We start from the raw sequence: 20,990 nt of genomic DNA on the forward strand, positions 1-20,990 counted from the left end.
AGGGCTAGCGCTCGGGGGGCTTTGCAGACTAGGGTTGGGATTGGATTTTATTCTCATCATGTTCTGCCATTGACTTCCAGTTCCTGGTGTACCAACAACTCTGCAGTTCAAGTCAGTGGCTGTGGCATGATTTATCAACGTTGAGGCTGTTTCCAGTGGTGTTTGTCTGTGTGTGCACGTGTGTGCACACACGCGTGTGTGTGTCTGAAGGAAATACTACAGGTCACGTTTCGGGCACGTGACCTTGTGCTGCTGCCGAACTGTGTTAGTCTACGTCAGTAGGAATGAGGTAACTGGTTCAGTGTTTGATCATTTGTGTGGCTCGAGGCCAAGAAGGCCCCACTGTGATCGAGAGAAGGACAAGGTGTTCCAGGCAGTGGACTTGTGTGCACAGAGGAGCGGAGCTAAGGAGGAGCGAAGCTTGTCCAGAGGCCGCTGGCCGTGAAGGAGGAGCCGGGGGTCGGAAAACAGGTCAGCATGCGTGGTGCGCCTTCTTTTCAAGAGGCAAAGTTGGAGCTTTCCCTTTTTTTGTCTTCCGCTTTTTAAAAACTTTTTATTAGAATAGTTTTGCATTTGCAGAGAAATCACAAAGGTCGTGCAGAGAGATCGTATATGCCCCCGTGCAGTTTCCCCTCTGCTCTCAGGTCACCATGGTGCGTTCGTCACGATGCAGACACTGGATGTTGGTGCATCGCTATGAACTAAATTCTGTATTTTATCCAGACTTTATTCCCTTTCCCACTGATGTCCTTTCTCTCTTCCAGGATCCAGCCCACGATCCTGCACTGCATTTCGTTGTCCTGGGTCTTTAATCTCCTTTGGTCTGTGACAGTTTCTCAGACCTTCCTTAGTTTTTGTGACCTTGACGGTTTTGAGGCAAGCCGGTCAGATATTTTGCTTTTGCACTTTTAAACTTTTCTGTTTCCATTTGGAATCCTGATGCTGAGAGGCTGTGAAATGTTGAGGTCCAGCTCGGAACTCAGGAGTCCGGGGGCCTGGGTTCAGCCTCGGTCCCCGACCCATGAAGCAACATCTAACAAGGAAACCTTCTGCCCTTACAGTGGGGGTGAGAATACTGTCCTCTGGGGCCCGATGAAGGTTAACTGGGTAAACGAGTAAGTGCTGCTCAACTAGGTTTCATTTTTACTTCCATTAGTGGGTGGGGTACCTGGTGGGACTCGTCCTAAAGACCTCGTTCCCTTCCTCTCCAAGAGCCAGGTTGTGAAATGTCACAGGGTGTGGCAACTTTGTAGGAGGCTGACACTTTGCAAAAGCTTTTGAAAATAAGATCTTAATTTGATCCTTACATTAACTCCCTGAGGCAGCAAAGATGGGTTTTCTCTGCTTTAGAGGTGAAGAAACTAAGGCCCAGAGAAAGTCAAGAACCTGCTGAAGGTCATGGAGGAAGGGGCAGAGCAGAGACTTGAACTGGGATGTGGGAGAACCCAGATCTGGTGCTCCTCCCAGCATAGCCTGGCTGAGCTGGCTAGCAGATGGGCAGGCAGCTCTCGGGTGGATGTGCATGGAGAAGCCCCGCTCTTCTGATTGTGATCTGGAAGGTACTGTCGTGGGGGCAGGAGGGTTGGCATTTGGTTTGGTAGATGCATCAGGGCAGGAGACTGGAGAGTTATGGATTCCCAGTCTTTATGTGTCATATTGATCTCAGGCCATTGTATTAGAAGCAGTGTTTCATTTTGTAATGTGGATTTTTTTTTTTCTTTAGGTGATTTCATTTTTAACCCTTGAGTTATCTGTGAAACCAACATGAGCAAAAAGCTCATGACTGGCGTCCAGCTTCCCAGGGAAATCTCAGGGCCCACTGTGTTACCTCCCGTGTCCTATGTCGTCCCTCTCTGGCAGATAGCTAAAGCTGTCTCCATTTTCCCGAAAAGGAAACAGAACTGAGCCCAGACAAGGCAAGTAACTGTCCCAAGGACACATAGCCTCAGAGCTGGGACAGAAGCCATACCAGTTAGTCTCCGGGCTTTTTTTTTTTTTTTTTAAAGTATAATAAGAACTCAGGAGACCTTTGTGCTATTTATTTAAAAAAAAAAACCCAGAAATATAAACTATAAATATGTAGTTCTACTCTTGAGAGGGGTGTGTGTATGTGTGTGTGTGTGTGTGTGTGTATTATAAAGAAGAAAATACAAAGCAATTTTCGCACCTAGATCAAAAGGCTGAAATTTACCCTTAATTCCACCAAGGCACACACATTGGAGAGGTGGCTAGTCTTTTCCAAAAGGGACCCTGGGGCCTGTAGCTGCCATTCATCCCTTTGATATTGGGGGTTCCAGTTCCATCTGCTTTGAACTTTGTATTCAGGGCTCCCAGGCCTCTCCCTGCCCCTCAGAGCTCTGCACAGAGATGACGGGGCGCTGGTAATGCTTCTAGTTCTCGGTGACACCTCTTCTGCCAACTCCCCATCGCCCGGGTTTTCAGGTTTCTGAACAGCGTCGTGTCTCGCTGAGCAGGTGGAGTGTTCACCTGCCCCCTTTCCTTTTGGTCCCAGTGGCTGGCCTTGATCTTCCCTAGGGGTGAGGGCCCCCGGGGTGGCTGAATCCCCAGACATGGGTGTGAGGGTCGATTAGAGCTCAAGACCTGAGTCCTCGACGTCCCGTAGAAGCTGTGTGCCTCAACATCCTCATGCTTCGACGGGTCTTCCCGTCTGTAAAAGTGGACTAAACATCCAGAGTTATCGCGAGGGTTCAGTAAGCTTGTGTGTGTAGAGCACTTTGCACGTAGTAGGCGTTTAGCACAGAAAGGACATCTAGTCTTCCGGTTCCATTAAATAATACGGCAGCGTTAACGTCCTCTTTTTCTCCAAAGGCCTTCCTTCCGCATCTGTTTTCTCACCGAGTCTTTACAACGACCCAAGCCAAGCAGGGTAGTTTTCTTGGATCCAGTTTACCAGGGCAGCCGCTGAGATGCAGACAAGGGTAGTGGTATGCCAACGCCATCGGACAAAGCGGGGGGCGGGGGGCGCGTCGAGGCCTGACCCTGAGGTCCCAGGGGGCTGCTGGCTCGCTCATGTATGTCCCAGTCTGGCACACACCTGCAGCCATAAGAGCCTTTCTCACGGGCCTGACGGCAGCACCTGGCCCTCCGGATCCCCGCTCAACAAGGACGTTTCTTTCCATCCTCTCCCCCCTCTCCCCAAGAACAGCTGTGCTCCCCACCCCTGATCAGACTTCCCAGTGGGTTGGGTACTGGTAGGGGGTGGCTCCACCTCTCAAGCCAGTGACGGGGCTGGTGTCATTGCCAGCAGCATCTTGGCGGGATGAAGGTTGCATTAGTGAGCAGTGATTGAAATGCAAAATAACATTTTGATCGAGCCAGCAGGCTGTTTATTTATCAGATCAATAGTCAAAATGCCCCATCTGGAGAAGTCCGTGTGATAAGTGACAGCATTTCCAAGGGCAAGCCTGGTGAATCCACCTGACCCCCAACAGCTCAGCTTAGGGGCGGGCCAAGAAGCCTGGGAGTGACCCCCACCTCTGCTTTCCCTTTTCCCCATTTTCTTCTTATATCCAGTTGATAGAGGAGATGACTGAGACCCAAACTGTCAGAACTTTCTTGCTGTGCCCGGAAGGACCCAAGAGAGCAGAGGAGCTAACAGTAACACCTTGTGTTTACTGAGCACTTTACCGTGAGCAGGTGCTGTGGTGGGTGTTCTACATCGATTGTGTCTTTTACCCCTCAGAGAAACTCTACGAGATAGGTGTCTTTCTATGACCCATTTTGCAGATGAGGAAACTGAGACACGGAGAAGCTAAGCGGCCGGTGGCAGAGCCAGTAAGTGACAAAGCCAGGATCCAAACCCAGATGGTCTGGGCCCAGAATCCTTGCGCCTGGGCCCCGAGGTTGGGGAGTGGCAGTGAACCCTTTCCAGTTGTACAGAGTCAGGGTTCTGAAGTCAAAGCAAGCTTTTTCCAGCCCCAGTTCCTGAAGGCTTTATAAATTACATTGATTTTTTTTGTATGAAAATACCTTTTTTTGAACAGTTTGAACCCAGATTTCTCAATGAGTGGGTCTGAGATGTTAGCTTCTCTACGTTTCTTCGAAACAGTTCGTATGATTTTGGGTGCTTAAAAAAACAAAAACAAAAACCCCCCAGAAAGTAAGAAAACCCCGTATGTCATTTGTAAAGTCTTAAAGCCAGGATCAGCAGAATTCTATGGGAACCGGTGGCGAGGTTGATCTTTTAGGGTCCTTTCATTGGGAATTGTTGGACTTGGGTCTCTGGGCTCTGCTCGTACACTGCCGGCTGGATTCCTCGCTCTGACTGCGGTCCTGTCCCGGGGCTCAGGCCTGGGACCGTCCCATCCTGAAGAGAGTGCAGGCCTTGAGAATTCTTGTTCCACCCAACTCTCAGACCTCCTCATTCATTTGTTCATGAACCAATGTTTATGGAGCCTGTGCTTATAGTGTTCTAGACACAGGAAACAGCGGGAAAGAAAGACACAGCTCTGCCCTCAAGTACAAGGGGCAGAGGCCCCGTGGTCGGAGCATGGGGGTGTCGTCAAGAAATGGCCAGGAGGCCAGTGTGGCTGGCACAGAGTGACCACGGGGCAGAGTGGGCAGGGGATAGCATCTCTGCTGGTGGGGTCAGACCCTGAGGGCCCCTGGCTGCTTTGAGCAGAGGACTGTTGTGACTTACTCCTGTTTGTTTTGTAACTCACTCCAGCACTTTCTGGGTGTGACCCCTGCCAAGGTATTTAGCAAAATGGGGGAAACGATAGTACTTATCTCAACAGGTTGTTGCCAGTGACAGGATGCATGTGGCCCTGAGCCCCGCAGGGAGTAAGCCCTTGGCCAGTGGGCACTCTCATTGTCACGACACAGGTGGCAAGCAGGTTCCCAGTTGGCTTCAGAGCCAGGTCCCCACCTGCCCACCTGAGTTAAGATGTTTGTCTTTGTCATCTGCCCAGACCGCCCATTAGCACAGAGACTGAAAACTTGAGTCAGGAAGAGAAAAGGGTGCTGGGAGCCCCAAGCCTCCTGTGTCATCCTCTCTGTGCACAAGATCACACAGGAAGGACCGCTGCCTTGACCGGGTGGTGGATGGAAGCATCGTCCCCCTCACTGGGTCTGCACACTGCCCTGTAGGAACACACAGAGGGAAATGGGACTTAGGCCCAGCAATAGCACACACACAAGAGACCCAGGTGTGTGATTGTACAAGGAGCAGAGGGGAGGTCGGCAGTGTGAGCCACACAGCTTATATGCTGATTCAGTCTCAGGTCGCATCAACAGAGGTATGGTGTCTAAGGGGGAGAAGGGTGTCAATACTGCTCTGCTCAGCACCTACCCGAACATACCTGGAAGGCTGTGCTCTGTTCTGATGTTCGTCTTTGTGAGAAGTAAACAGAGCAGATGAGTTATTCTGAAAGAAGGACAAAGTGTGAGGAGGAGCAATCCCAGGACCAGGGGATGCTGATCCTGGTGAGGACAGGGCCACCAGGGAGCAGAAGGCTGCCTTCAGCAATCAAGAGGGCTGTTGTATAGACTTGTTCTGTGCGTCCTGAGGGAAGGAGTTGTATAAACTGTAACTGGAAGTTGCAGAGAGAAGTAGTTTGACTCTTCACAAATAACTTTAAAAAAATTCTTTTTAATGTTTTTATTTTATTTGTGTGAGAGAGAGAGAGACACAGTGAGAGCAGGGGAGAGGCAGAGAGAGATGGAGACAGAATCTGAAGCAGGCTCCAGGCTCTGAGCTGTCAGCGCAGAGCCCGACCTGGGACTTGAACTCACAGACTACAAGATCATGATCTGAGCTAAAGTCGGACGCCCAACTGACTGAGCCACCCAGGCACCCCACAAATAACTTTTTAAAAAAACTACTCTGAGTGGCCGAAGGAGGGGAATGGCTGCTTCCTGAACTGGGACTCTCCCCATCCCTGGGGTCTCTAGCAAAGGCAGGCAGCCAAGGACAGATCAGAGGCACTTTGAGGTCCTGGCCTGGTCAGAATTCTCTTGCTGGAAGAGGGCCCTCCCTGCCTCTCCCTGCCTCCCAGCTGTTCATCCACCTCAGCGCTTTTCCCACATGCCTCCCTCCCTCTCTTTCTCCAGGCCTCTGTTGAAATGTCACCTCCTCTGAGAAGCTTTCTTTGGCCACGCTATCTGGCCCTGCTTCATCCTCCCTTATACCCCCTTCCCCTGCACTAATCACTAACTGAATGGATACTATTTTGGTCGTTTAATTATTGTATTAGGCTGGATACCACTAGTTATTATTACGTACAACCCCAGAGTTTCAGTGGCTTAACACAACAGAAGTTTCCATCTTGTCCATATGACATTTTGAGGAGGGCGTTCGACAGGTAGCCTTTCGTGAGGTCATTCATGGGCTCAGGCTCCTTCTGGTGTGTGGTTCTACCATCCCCCCAGGGCCCTGGGGCTCTCTCCTGGATCCTCTGCCTGGATCCTGTGTGGCCCACCCATGGGGGGAGACAGAGAGAGCAGGGGGTGCAGCGTGGGGAGTACCGTGGGAGATTCTTCTGGGCCAGAGAGGAAGTGACTTACATCATTTCGCCCACATTCCATTAGCCAGCACCTCGCTGATGGCCACAGCTCCCCATAAAGGAGGCTGGGAAATGTAGTCTCCCTGATGTCTAGGAAGAAATGAAATTGCTCTCGGTGAACTCCTAGCAGCCTCAGCTAGACTTGTTTATCATATTTCATTAATCTATGTCATCATCTATTGTTCAAGACACCATTCTTCTTGGAACCGCTAATCAGATTAAACTATAGCATGCCATCGATTCAAGATGCATTCCGATTGCCAGCATGGTAAAATACGAAAAGATAGTATAGCTTCAGGTCAGTGAGATATGGTATTGTCACTCCTTGAGGGCAGGAAGCTGTCCACCTGGCGTGCCGATCCATCCCCAGGGCTAGAATAGTGGCCGGCACACTGTAGATCTTCAAGGGATGGTGATGGAATGTCTGAGTGAGGGAGGGAGTGGATGAACGAATGAGGAAGGGTGGATGAATGAATGAGTTGCCCTTTTGGTTAAGTATCAGAATGCCCCTTGTGCGAGGTTGCGTCAGGGGGTCAAGCTGTGCTCGCTCACCTGAGCAGAGCGCTCCTGGGTTTCGGAACAGCTTCCAACAATGACTAAGACCCCGGGGACTCTGCCCCTGGCCAGCACCCTTCTCCGCTGCCAGCTGCGAGTTTTTCCTCCCTTGCCTCACACTGATGCAAAGTGTGACCTTGCTCATTTCTTGAGCTGTCCCTCTTCCTGCTTCTGTCCCTGGAGAGGCAGCCCCGACACCACATGTCTCATGGGAGAGACTCACTGGCCCAGCCAGTCGGCTGCACACCCCTGGGTCAATCAGCTGGGCCAGTGGGGTGGAGGTCTGTGAGAATGTGGCAGTTCCCGCGGGACGGAGCTGTGTGTGTGTGTGTGTGTGTGTGTGTGTGTGTGTGTGCGCGCGCGCATGCATGAGCATGCATGTGAGAGACGGAGTGTTGGAGTGAGGTGTCAGCTCCCAGGAGAGAGGCTAGTTAGTTCTGACAATTGGTTCCGGTAGTACCTGGATAAGGAGACCCATGGCCTAAAAAGGGACTTTCTTGGTGGAAGTTCCAGCACACTGAGAGGTACACAGATTCGTGATTGAATGGTAGATAGGAAAGTGCCCGGATGGATGAACGCTGGGAGACAGAGAGTAAACAGTTTTGCTTGCAGTGAGATTGATGTTTAAGGGGCACGTAATGGAAGCCATGTCATTACCCAGAAAGGGCTGCTGTCATAACCGGTAGCATTTATTTATTGAGCACATACTGTGTGCCAGGCACTGTTCTAAGCCCTTTTCTGTAGTAACTCGCTAATCCTCAAGACCACCCTCTGAGGTGTGCACTATAACCAGCACCCCCCTTTTGCAGATGAGGAAACTGAAGCACAGAAGGGTTAAATACCCTAGAAGAGGCAGAACTGGAATTCAGGCTCAGGCAGTCCAGCTCCAACCACTAAGATCTGTGGCCCAGCACTGTGGCTGCTGTGAGAATCAAGTACCATCTAGAAATTGCCAGGTGTATTCAGTGACAGTAGGTGGGATGTTTATACCGCATCGTGGCTTGATGCAAGGTGAAAATAAGACCAGATTCCACAAGAGTTAAGATCAATTCATAGATGTCAGATCTCCGGTAGCTATTGAAAGGAAGAATCATTGTGGTGTGTTTGGGGGCATATTCTGAATTTTCGATGTTGCCCTTTCTCTAAACACTCCCTTTTGTGGTGTTCAGAGCCCAGAGTTGGCCAAGGGGACTCACGGAAGAGCCATGAGGCACCTCTTGGTCTTGTTTGAGGGGACTCCACTAAGAGGACCCAGGTGAAGGCTGAGGTTTGGGATCAGTGTCTCCAGAGGGGCCCCTTAGTCTAATTTGCGGAGAGCCACGGTAAGAGCCACAGAGGCTGTCTGCTGCGGGCTGGAGCTCGGCTGGTCGATGGACCCTCCGAGCTGTCCCAGGGCACTCCCACTCTGCATCCACTCATCTCCCCCTGCTTTGGCAGAACTTCTCTCTTCTCATTATGATGGATGCGGCCTGGAAAATCATGGATAAAAAGCCCCGATTGAAAGGCACTAATTACCCATCATTATTTTCCATGCCGTAATTTGTGTGGAACGAGATTTCAATCAGTTGTCCGGGACCAGTCTGGTTTTGACTAATCTCTCTAAGACAAGATGCTTAATTACAGATTTTTGCCATAGCTTCAGCACACAGGGGGAGGCAGGCTCTTGCTGAAGCCAGTTTGGTTTTGGGTCATTTTGCAGTCCTCGGTCCCAGAGAGGGCCCCAAGGGGAGAAAGAGGAGTGTTAGGAAAAGTATTCTGAGGGGACCAGATAAAATCAAGCCACCACAAGAGCGGTGCTGTGGTAGCATCCTGGCAATGGAGGGTGGCAGGTGGGGCCCTGCCAGAGTAAGCCCCTTCTCCCGGGGAGGGGGTGGGGGTCACCACTACTCACTATGTCTCTCAACCCCAACCAGCCTGGCTCTCTAGTTAGTAACTTGGAGTGAGTCCCAGCTTCTCGGGGCTTTAGTCCCTCATCTGTAGGTCGCCAGGGTGGACAGCAGAATCTGTAACTTACAGGCCACTGACCCCAGCTGTGCTAGTGTGTCTTTCCAGGAAAACAGACCTACTGTTGAAAGATACACATATGTAAGGTTTCAATCACATACAACTGATAAGAACATCACATATTAAAATAGGTGATTTAGACTACTCAGGGGGAAAGTCAATTTGAATTAAATATGTGAGTTTAAGGAAAAATTATATAATTACTGGACCTCATATGTATAGGATTGGATTATTTATAATCCTTGCTTCCTAGTACTTGTCATCATTGGCCACCTCACCCTCTCTCCCTCTCTTCCCTGCTTCCTCCCTTCCTCCTGTGTAGTAAGTGCCCCTGAATTCCTATCCCAACAGGAGGCGGGGACATTATTCACATTTAGCCATGTGGTCCTCTGCATCCCATCCCCTATTAAGGGCTCCTTCTATATTCTTTAATGTTTAAAACAAATTTTTATGTTTGTTTGTTTATTTATTTATTTATTTTGAGGGAGAGAGAGAGAGAGCGAGAGAGCGCAAGCCAGGGAGGGGCAGAGAGAGAGGGAAAGAGAATCCCAAGCAGGCTCCATGCTGTCAGCACAGAGCCTGACTCGGGGCTCCATCCCATGAAATGTGAGATCATGACCTGAGCTGAAACAAAGAATCATACACTTAACCGACTGAGCCACCCAGGCGCCCCTGTATTCTTAAAAAGGGTTTTTTTGTTTACTTATTTTTGAGAGAGAGAGAGAGAGAGAGAGCGCGCGCACAGGCAGGGGAGGGGCCGGGAGAGAGGGAGACAGAATTCAAAGTAGGCTTCAGGCTCTGAGCTGTCAGCACAGAGCCTCTCAGAGCCTGATGCGGGGCTCCAAAACTCATGAGCCGTGAGATCATGACCTGAACTGAAGTCAGACACTCAACTGATTGAGCCACCCAGGCACCCGGAGACTTTTAAAGGAAGTTTAACTGGGCTACTTTAAGGTTCCCTGAGGGGCTGATTCATAACAAATAAAGCTTTGCTGGAGGGTCTGAGGGTCTGCTATAATGAATTACTCTGGTGGCCCCTGGCTAACGAATTAATTATAGAAATATACATAAGAGTCTCTCAAGTGTTCAGAAACCATTTTTCTTCTGTATAGTGGATTGCCGTTTTTAGGCTTATTTATCCTCTTAATTTGCCTAACCAACCACTTTCCCTCCTGGTAAATGGCAAGTTCCTTGTGGAATCATCCTGCATTCTATATCTGGGGACTTAGTTGAGGGAAGAGCTTTGCTGGGTTTGACCACAGGTGGCCAAATGATGAGTTTTCTGGAAGGGGCTTCCGGGGAGAATCACAACAGTAAGCCAGCGTCTGCAGAGTGCTTGCTGGGCACCAGCTCGGGCTACACATTTTGCATACACTAGTTTATGCTCACGCAGAACAATCCTATGAAGGAGGTGATTGGGCCCATTTTACAGATGGGCACTCTGAGGCTGGCCTCAGAGTCAGCAGCTAATACGTGGCAGAACTGGCTCATCTGATGCCAGCATGCAGGCTTGTAACCCTTACATGACAGTTACTGGTTTTGCTCTTACAAGTGTGGCCTCAGCACAGAGCCAAAAGGAGGCTGTGGGCACAGCCCTCTGCAGGCCTCCCGGATTGCTGTGTTGTGCGCGGTGAGGTGGGCTTTGTCCCACAGAGGAAAGCAAGCCAGGCCCTAGGCTAACCGGGCCAGTTCAAAGCGCTTCCCTCCTTGAGCTGTTCCTCCGGAAGCTTCCCTCCTGCTGTCTGCCCAGCAGGCCGTCCTCAGGGGGCCAGGTCCCTGGGAGTCCAGCGAAAAAGTTTATAGTTGTCTCTTGCTGGCACACAGGAGTTTCTCTTTCTCGACAGATGTGTGGCAAAATAGCTCAACTGTTTGGGTTTCACTCAGAGTTCCCCAAGATTTTTTGGTCTCCATATGAAGAAAATCTTCAACCCACTCCGTTGTCCAGCAGAAGCAGAGACACCACGCACCCCGCTCCACCAGTGAGCTCAGGCACCCCTGGAGGCCAGGCCACTCTGAGGCACAAGGCTCCACGCTGGATGTGAAGAGGGCCAGGGGCAGAGAGCACGCTGGGGTGGGAGGGAGGCCATGCTGAATCAGATGGTGGTGAAATTGAGGCCAGGGCAGCTCTAGCTGTGCTCCTGTTCTGCATGGATCGCGGGGGGGGGGGGGGGGGGGGGGGGGGGGGGGGGAAATGATGCCTCGAGGGCCTGCAGCCACTGACTTCTGCTCTTACGGAGGCTGCTTCCACGGGGCCTCTGTCCCTCCCATACAGTCAATAGTCATCGACCCAGTCGGGAACTGGGTCCCAGCCAACCACAGATGATGGACTCTGTGTGACCCCCCTCCTCCCCGGATTGAAGCGTCTGCCACGTCCCCTCATCGCGAGGCTGCACCCTCCCTGCACGCCATCGCGGCACCCACCCTGTGGCCACCTCCCCCCACCCGTGCCTTGGCCCGCAGCCTCCACCTCTGACATCTTCCCTGACCCCATCTGCAATCCCCCGAATTTTTCGCTCCTTCCTCTGCTCTCCCTCAGCCTGAAGTCCCGGAGTCCATCCTGTTCCTGGTCCCTCCCCCTGTTTCCTTCCACTTCTGCACTTTCTGCTCTCACCCCCTCTGTCCCAGACCTGCACCATTCATCCACCCAACCCCCCACTGCGGCCCGCCCCGCGCTCCCTCTTTCCTCATACATCTATGGCGGTGGTTCTCATTCTGGGGTGATTTTTTTCCCCAGGGAACATTTGGCAATGTCTCTTCCAGGGTTGGGTTGCCCTGGCTGGGGCATCTAGTGGGTAGAGGCCAGGGATGCTCTTAAACACCCTGCGGTGCACAGGATGGCCCCACAACCAAGAAGTCCTTTGCCCCAGATGTCAGTAACGCCCAGGCTGAGAAACCCAGATCTAAGCTGCTGGAGGAGACGGGGCTCCCCCTGCGTTGGTGCCCCTGCAATGTGAGCGAAGGGGCCTGGTGAACCCTGGAGACCCTGATTTCTGCTCTCTCCTCCCACCACCACCCCCCTCCCAGTTTCTATTGCAAACTCTCTTCCTTTTCCTAGACTTCCTGCCCGTAGCCTTCACTCCCTGTGCCTCCCTTCACGGACTGAGTGGAGGGGACAGAGAGGCGAGGGCTCTCAGCTCTCCCCTCTACCACCCACAGACTTCCCCTGTGCACGGCCAACCTCCCCCCCCACCCCCCTTTACTGCTTCAGCTCCTTTCTCTTCCTGCATTCCAGATTCACATCAAACCTCTGCCAGGCCTCCTGGCCACATCATTCTTATGGTACTCAAACCTGATGCCCCTAAAGTCACAACTGGGCTGCTGAAACAAGCCAACCTGAAAATGCAGACTTCTGGGCCCCCCTTGCAGAGATGCATGTACAAATTATGACTGTGGTCGGGTCAGGCCCAGGCAGCCACCTGTTCAGCAAGCACCTCAGTTGACTCTGGTGAAGATTGAACTGGAATTTGGGAAAACGGACATTTTTTACCTTTCATATCTTTAGTCTGTGCATCTTGATCTGTTCTTTACCATCAGCATTGAACGTAGAGTCACCATGCAATTCATTGCCCACTTTGGGGAGTAAAGCGGGGGCGATGGGTACTTAGCAGGTAGGATCAGGATCGCCCAAGGCAAACTGCAAAGTGTGGATCCCATAATTTTTAAAAACCTTAAGTTCCTTCCACTCTTTTTTAAAAAAAATTAAATATATTTATTTAAATTCAACTTAGTTAACATATAGTGTAGTAATGGTTTCAGGAGTAGAACCTCGTGATTCGTCTCTTAAATCTAATACCCAGTGCTCATCCCAACAAGTGCCCTCCTTAATGCCCATCACTCATTTAGCTAATCCCCCCTACCTTCCGTCCAGCAACCTCCAGTTTGTTCTTTGTATTTAAGAGTCTCTTATGGTTTGCCTCCCTCTGTTTTTACCTTATTTTTCCTTCCCTTCACCTATGTTCATCTGTTGTGTTTCTTAAATTCCATGTATCAGTGACATCATATGATTTTTGTCTTTCTCTGATTGACTTATGTCGCTTAGCATAATACACTCTAGTGTTGTTGCAAATGGCAAGATTTCATTCTTTTTGATTGCCAAGTGATACTCCATTGTATATATATATATATACCACATCTCCTTTATCCTTTCATCCATCGATGGACATTTGGGCTGTTTCCATGCTTTGGCTATGTCGATAGTGCTACTATAAACATTGGGGTGCACGCGCCCCTTTGAAACAGCACACCTGTATCCCTTGGATAAATGCCTCGTGGTGTAATTGCTGGATCTTGGGGTAGTTCTATTTTTAATTTTTTGAGGAATCTCCATGCTGTTTCCCAGAGTGGCTGCACCAGTTTGCATTCTCACCAGCGGTGCAGACGGGTTCACTCCCCTTTCTTCGCATCCTCACCAACATTTGTTGTTTCCTGAGTTAATTTTAGCCATTCTGATGGGTGTGAGGTGGTATCCCATTGTGGTTTTGATTTGTATTTCCCTGATGGTGAGTGATGTTGAGCATCTTGTCATATGTCTGTTAGCCATCTGGATGTCTTCTTTGGAAAAGTGTCTGTTCATATCTTCTGCCCATTTCTCCATTGGATTATTTGTTTTTTGGGTGTTGAGTTTGATAAGTTCTTTATAGATTTTGGATACTAACCCTTTATCTGATAATGTCATTTGCAAATATCTTCTCCCATACAGAGGTTTCCTTTTAGTTTTGTTGGTTGTGTTCTTAACACACGCCCCTCCTCATCAAGGAAAACCAACAATTACCCACAATAACAACAAAACATTCTTTATCTGCCCCCATGATCCCAAGTTCAAGGGAATGGTGCTGCCTAAAGGTCTGAAGGTGTGCCAGGAGGCACCCCACTCTCACATCCTTTTCTACCCTTTGCAGCCAAACTTCTGGAAAGAATTGTTGCACTCACGACCTCCTCCAGCCACGGTACAGTGGTCTCCATCCCCACTGAGCCTTGACACTCCCTGGCGACATCACCTGCCTCCTCCTGACTGCTCACTGCAGTGGACGCTTGCCCATTCTGATCTCCGCTGACCTTGTAGCCACATGTGACCTGCTGCCACCCCCTCCTCATTGCATTTCCAACACACACACTCTTTTTAAAGCATGCTTTAAAGAGCAGTTTATTTGTTTTACATGTTTATTTTTGAGAAAGAGGGGGAGGGGGAGGGGAACGGGGCAGAGAGGGAGCTCTGTGCTGACAGCAGAGAGCCTGATATGGGGCTCAAACTCACAAACCATGAGATCATGGCCTGAGCTGAAGTAGGATGCACTTAACCAACTGAGCCATCCAGGCGCCCCTAAAAAGCGTTTTAAAGGATGCTTTTTATAGGGGCTCCAGGGTAGCTCAGTTGGTTGAACGTCTTGACTTTGGCTCAGGTCATGATCTCACGGTTCAAGGGTTCAGGCCCCGCGTTGGGCTTTGTGCTGGCAGCTCGGAGCCTGGAGCCTGCTTCAGATTCTGTGTCTCCCTTTATCTCTGCCCCTCCCTTTCTTGCACTCTTTCTCTCTCTCTCTCTCTCTCTCTCTCTCTCTCTCTCTCTCTCTCTCTCTCAAAAAATAAATAAACGTTAAAAAAAATGCTTTTTATATTCTTCAGCTCCTCCCGCTGGTTCTTCTCCCCCCACCCCCTGGGCTTCTTTCTTTCCCATCCTTTAAATTTTGCTTTGGAATGCATGAACGATGTGCCAGAGGTCAGGAGAGTTGGAGACAAGGTTTTTGTGGAGGGTCTGGCCTCTCCAGCAAATTTTGTCCCTTGCCTGGTGCATCGAGGACCCGGTAGCCTAGAAGGGTTCTGTGCCCCCAGAGAGTTCTCAACTCTCACACTGCAGGTCAAGAAATGGCCGTGAGGAAGGTTCTGGGCTTTGGAGCTCTTCTCTGCAGGTTTTGAGGGATTTAAGCTTGAGGCCCTTGCTGGAGGCAGGTCCTTCAGAGACCTGGTTTGACGAGAGGCAGAGCGCCACAGAAGAAAGAGCTTGCGTCTGTAGTCAGACAGGGCTGGTTCAGGTCCAAGCTTCTCCTGTCCCTCAGGTGACCTGGGACAAGCTTCAAGCTCCAGCTTTTCTCTTCTGTGAAGTGGGGATGATAATGTCTGGCAGACAGGCTGTGAGGACTAAAAGGCTGTGGTAGAAAAGGAGGCATCCAGAGTGTGACCGCCCTTGGTGGATGGCCACTGAACTGGTCTAGGCCAGCCTCTGGGGCAGAGGACAGACCCGGCAACTCCTGAGCTTGAAAAAACAGAAAAGTTTGGAAGGAATCTTCCACACAGAAAAGAAGCTGTGCCGCCCGTGGAGGGGGTGTTCATTCAGTCCGCAAATATGAATGAATGAACAAGTGAATGAATGAAGACTGGTGGGGCCAGCGGCGGGAGCTGGGGGGCGGGGGAAGGGAGCCCCTGTGAGGGTAGTACCCCCTGGCTTTTTCTGGTGCTTTGCACACTTGTGTTTGTTTAGTCTGCTCTTCCTGAGACAGAATGAGCTTTTTTTTTTTAGATTTTTTTTTTAGCGTTTATTCATTTTTTTGGTGGAAAGAGACAGAGCGTGAGTGGAGGCGGGGCAGAGAGAGAGGGAGACACAGAATCCCAAGCAGCTCCAGGCTCTGAGCTGTCAGCAGACGGCCCAATGCGGGGCTCGAGCACACGGACTGTGACATAATGACCTGAGCCAAAGTCGGCCGCTTAACCGACTGAGCCACCCAGGCGCCCTGAGAACGAAGTTCTTGAGATTGTGGGCTGTGTGTGTCGTGACCTTTCCTGTCCTCTGGCCAGCACTTGGCACACAGCAGGTGGCTGGAATAGGTGTGGCCTCTCCCTAGATAAGACATCCTGGGCGGGGTGGGGATGGGGTGCCAAAATCCCAGTCGTGGGAAAGAGAAGAGGAATGAAGTCCTCGGACCCTGCCCCTGTCCAAACACACACAACTGGGATGCGGGCAGTAAAGTAGTGGCTGGACTTCTGTGCCGCTCGGAGGCCAGGGTCAAGTTTGCTTCCTTCAGCCCTGGAGTCTCCGAGGGTGAGATGACAAAAGGCCTACTTTTAGAGAGAGACCAAATGAGGTGGATGACGTCGGCGTTGTGACGTGGTGTTAGGCTTCTGTTGACCTGGTGATACCTCGGGTAACTGACACTGCAGATAAGGGGGTAGGGGGACTACTGCTGTTGCTGTAATTACCATTAATGTCAAGTGTATCTCCCGAAACCTCTGGAGTTCTTTTGAGTTTCAGGGAGGGGTGGGGAGGGAGGGCTGGAGTCTGGGAGCCATCTCCTCGGCAGGATTCGTCACTGTGGGCCTGGGGTGTTCCTGTGACCCGCAGAGCCTAAAGCAGTGGGCAGGAGAGGATTACAGGTGGAAGGACCCCTGGTCAGCTTTCCCTGCCTGCCCTGTGCAGAGACGCTGTGGGGAGGTAACCCAAAGGTGCCTACCGGGGCAGATTTTCTGCTTGGATTGTGCCTTGCCAGGCTGATGGCGTTTCCTGTGGACATACCAGGGACCTGCTGGTGGATGGAGGGGCGGCAGGTGGTCATATGAACCCAGGACGATCACAGCGCACCAGCCAGAGCTATGAAAGGACCCAGAGGAGACCCTCAACTAGGGCACCCTCTGCCGATATAAGGGAAACACGGTGCTTGTGGGAGGGCGTCTCAGGGGACTTGGGAACGTTACATTTGGAACAGAAGAGACCTGAGAGCCTCTATCTTTAGACGCTGCATTCCAGTAGATAAACTTGAGAGTAGTAACCTCACAGGGATCTTTTATCTTTCTATCTGCAGCTCCCGGTTTCTGATTAGAACCACCTGTGGGGCAATGAGTTCCCTGTCCCTGCAGATGTTCAAATGTAGATGGATGGGACAACCCCTCGGGAGGTGTACTAACTATGAAATCATTAGCGACACCAGGGACGGCAGCCCCTCCCATCGTGAGATTGCATTTGGTGGTGTGGGGGTGGGCTTTGTGGGTGCTGCAAAGCAGCCCTTTCCCTGGTGGTGACCAGTCCTTTCCTCAAAGGACCGTTCAGGAAACAGGGGCTCCCTCTGGGCATTATTAGAAGTGGACCATGGCTGCTACCCAGCGGACCCTCCGGTACTGAGACCCCTCCATCTTTCTGCTAATGCGGCCATACCACTGATCGTTCAGCCCTTTTCCTTCTCCAAGATCTTTCTCTCTTTCCTTTCACCTGCTCCACGGGCATAAGCCTTGGCCAGCTCCTTGCGTCCACACAGCCAGGCCAGGTCAAGAACAGGTGGACCCAGCATGGTTCTGGGAGAAGGGACTTTCATTTTAGGTAAACTTTATGACCCTTCACAGTGACCTTGTCATGTTGGTAATGCTCCCTTGCCTCTGTGGGTGAGGTAGGAACGCTCAGAGCTTGAAGTTTAGGGTGAAGAAACTGCTAGGGATGCGAGGACCTAAGGCTGGAAGGGGCCCCCTCATGTCACTTCCTGGAGACACAGTCTCTGGGGCCGGGTGGGGCTGGGAAGCCAGCCTGCTGAAGGGTTAGGGACGGGGAGGGGGAGGGGGCCTGGAGCCACCTTCCAGATGTGCCCTGGGCCAGAGGCAAACCCCAGAGAGCAGCTGTTGCCACCAGCCCTGCCTCTTGCCCTGGCCAGGTGCCTTGACGGTGTGTCTGGTCCCAGTCTCCGTGATGGCGGCATGTTGGGGAGGCACCAAGCTTGGACTTACCCAGTGCCTCAGTGGAGCTGGGTGAAATGGGTTATCAGGTCACAGTACTGAGGGGGTCTGGGCCAGGGCCTGGCACGCTCAGACTTCCAGCCATGGCCACCGTGTACTTTTGTTGTGAAGGAAGATTGGCCAGCTATTTTGTCTGTCACCCTTATGCCAGCAATTTGCAGAGAGCTGGGGCGCCTAATCTAAAGTTTATCGATCAGACGTAGTTTTTTAAAGGACGCCTGGGTGGTTCAGTGGGTTGAATGTCAGACTCTTGACTGTGGCTCAGGCCATGATCTCAGCGGTCAGGGGATCAAGCCCCGCGTCAGGCTGCACCCTGGGTGTGAAGCCTGCTTGGGATCCTGTCTCCCTCTCCCTCTGCCTCATTTGTGCTCTCTCTCTCTCTCAAAAAAATTAATAATAATAATAATAATAAATAAAATAAAGTAAAATAAAATAAAACCCTAGTTTTTTCTTTGAGGACTCAGAAGGTTCTGGGGGGTAATGGCAGAAACTTGCTCTGGGCTGTGCAGTGTCCTGACCAATTGACCTTCTGGGCCAGCATTTTATCTCACCAACGCCTTAGCGTTGAGCCCCTCCCAGCCGCCCCGCCCACTCGGTGCCCGGAGCCCAGAGCTAATTCCTGGGTCCGGCGTCACACCCACCGCACCCTCCGCAGAGCTGACTTGTCCGTGCTCTGTGTCCGCAGGCTGCTGAACAGAATGTCCGCGGACGACCGGCACCTGGGCTCCAGCTGCGGCTCCTTCATCAAGACAGAGCCGTCCAGCCCGTCCTCGGGCATCGACGCCCTCAGCCACCACAGCCCCAGCGGCTCGTCCGACGCCAGCGGGGGCTTCGGCCTGGCCCTGGGCGCCCACGCCAACGGTCTGGACTCGCCACCCATGTTCGCAGGCGCCGGGCTGGGCGGCACCCCGTGCCGCAAGAGCTACGAGGACTGTGCCAGCGGCCTCATGGAGGACTCGGCCATCAAGTGCGAGTACATGCTCAACGCCATCCCCAAGCGCCTGTGCCTCGTGTGCGGGGACATTGCCTCCGGCTACCACTACGGCGTGGCCTCCTGCGAGGCCTGCAAGGCCTTCTTCAAGAGGACCATCCAAGGTGCGTGAAGGCAGGGCAGGGGCTGGGTGGGCGCGGGCAGGGGCGCCCTTGCCTGCAGGTGCAGCGGGGAAACCCGGTGATTCCCGCCAGCTGCCAGGTGGGTCCCCCCAGCCGCTACAGCAGGGGTTTGGTAGAGCCCCTTTCCCGCCTCTCAGGGTTTCTCATTCGGGATTCCCCACGAGACTCTAACTCCAGCACTGTGGTTGGCACGCAGGCACTCCCCTGTGGTGCCCCAGAAAACCCCGGGAAACCCCACACAAATGCACTGTGCATGCGCCTCTCACTGGTGTGGGGAACACGGTCAAGAGCGTGTCCCTAAGAGCTGCTTTTTGGGGGAGAAAATCATGTTATTTTACCCTGCAGTTCCAGACTCCTTGCTATAGAAAGAGTTGTTGCTTTGATCTTTTAAGGGCACAAGTGAAACACAAATATTTTCTCAATTGGGAAAGAGCCAGGCCATCAGAGCAAGGGAAACCCACTCACCCTGTCTGATCGCCGCATGGCCTGTCTTCAAGGGCTGTTACAGTGCGCCTGTGTGGCAGCTGAATCGTGTTCTGATGGCCACCAGCGAGGGTGGCGGCCTCTTTCGGAGGGTATGTGAGTGATTGGTTCCTATGAAGGTGTGCAAGAGCCTTGGTGGGTGGCCTCTGGAAAGTCACCCTGAGTTAAATGGGGGATGATGATGAGAACACTCTCCCAGAGCTGTTATCAAGTTCATGGCACAGGGTCCAGCCAGAGGAATGAACCTGGCACATGGTAGCCAAGGGTGTTACTGCAGGAGGCCATGGGCGGAGCACTTGGGCCATTCGTTTCGTCAGGAGTCTACTGAGCACCCACTAAGCGCCAGCCCTTGCTGTAGGTGCTGCTGATTGTGGATGGACAAACAGCCCCCCTCGTGCATGGAACTGAAGTGGGGTGATGCCATTCCACTGGGACAGAAACTGCAGCCAGACTGGACCAAACCCAGGGACACCTGCCTGTCCCTTGGCCCTGCCTGGCTGTCCTCAGGGTGTCTTCCCTCCCCCCTTTCCCATTTCATTTTTAGAAGAGTCAGGTTGAGCTTTCCTGGGATGACTCTCCGTGTCTTCGTTCAACAAATATTTGTCTAAATTTCTTGTGACTATTTATTCATTAAATTAGTTGAGGGCCTTAAGATTGGCCATGTTTCCAGTTCTCCCTGTTAGTTGAGACGTTGTGGTGTAGTGGTTGTCCAGCGGGTTCCTGGATCAGACAGCACCATCCGTTACGGCTAGATGCCCCTGGGCATGCTGCCTCGGTTTCCCTCTGGGTTCATTTCCTTCTCGGTAAGGTGCCATGCTCTCATTCCTTCTTCACATAGAGATGTTAAAAGAAAAGTAAGTGAGTTGGTATGTACAAAGCACTTATAATATTGCCTGGTGCTTTGTAAGTGCTAAATAAATGCTTGCAGGTATGATTTTCACTTTTACCATATCACTTACGACAGTGTTATCACCAAGACACAGACGCACGCTTTGTTTTATCGTACACGGCGGGCTTTTGTAATTACATATATGTAAGTAAAACGATATATTTTGATTTAGGATTTAAATTATTTTGGCTATCTTAGTTATAGATAATAGCTATTTTTTTAAATGAACCCTTGGGGCGCCTGGGTGGCTTGGTCGGTTGAGCATCCGACTTCGGCTCGGGTCATGATCTCGCGGTCCGTGAGTTCGAGTTCGAGCCCCGCGTCGGGCATAAAGCTTACTTTTTAAAAAGGGGGGGGGGCACCTGGGTGGCTCAGTCGGTTGAGCGTCCGACTTCAGCTCAGGTCACAATCTCACGGTCCGTGAGTTCGAGCCCCTCGTCGGGCTCTGTGCTGACAGCTCAGAGCCTGGAGCCTGTTTCCGATTCTGGATTCTGTGTCTCCCTCTCTCTCTGCCCCTCCCCTGTTCATGCTCTGTCTCTCTCTGTCTCAAAAATAAATAAACGTTTAAAAAAAAAAAATAAATGAACCCTTGAAAAAAATGGTCAAAATTCAACCAGTACCAAAGAGTAAAGCAGTTAAAATTACATTTTCCTAAAACCCCAGACTCGGGTTCTTTACACCTTCCTGAGAAGGAGCCATGATACGCACTGCTTTTA

The 20,990-nt window shown here is 51.5% G+C and overlaps 1 protein-coding gene across 2 annotated transcripts in view; it reads left to right on the plus strand.

Moving 5' to 3' along the window:
* ESRRB (estrogen related receptor beta) overlaps nucleotides 1–20,990 on the plus strand; it is a 234,728-nt gene that overhangs the window by 158,332 nt on the left and 55,406 nt on the right. For both annotated transcript variants that reach the window (XM_042990187.1, XM_042990188.1), the window contains exon 2: nucleotides 18,475–18,884. In XM_042990187.1, coding sequence (XP_042846121.1) covers nucleotides 18,475–18,884 — 410 coding nt within the window. The remainder of the gene's footprint in view (nucleotides 1–18,474; nucleotides 18,885–20,990) is intronic.

Source organism: Panthera tigris, chromosome B3 (genome assembly GCF_018350195.1).
Source record: "Panthera tigris isolate Pti1 chromosome B3, P.tigris_Pti1_mat1.1, whole genome shotgun sequence".
NCBI lineage: Eukaryota > Metazoa > Chordata > Mammalia > Carnivora > Felidae > Panthera > Panthera tigris.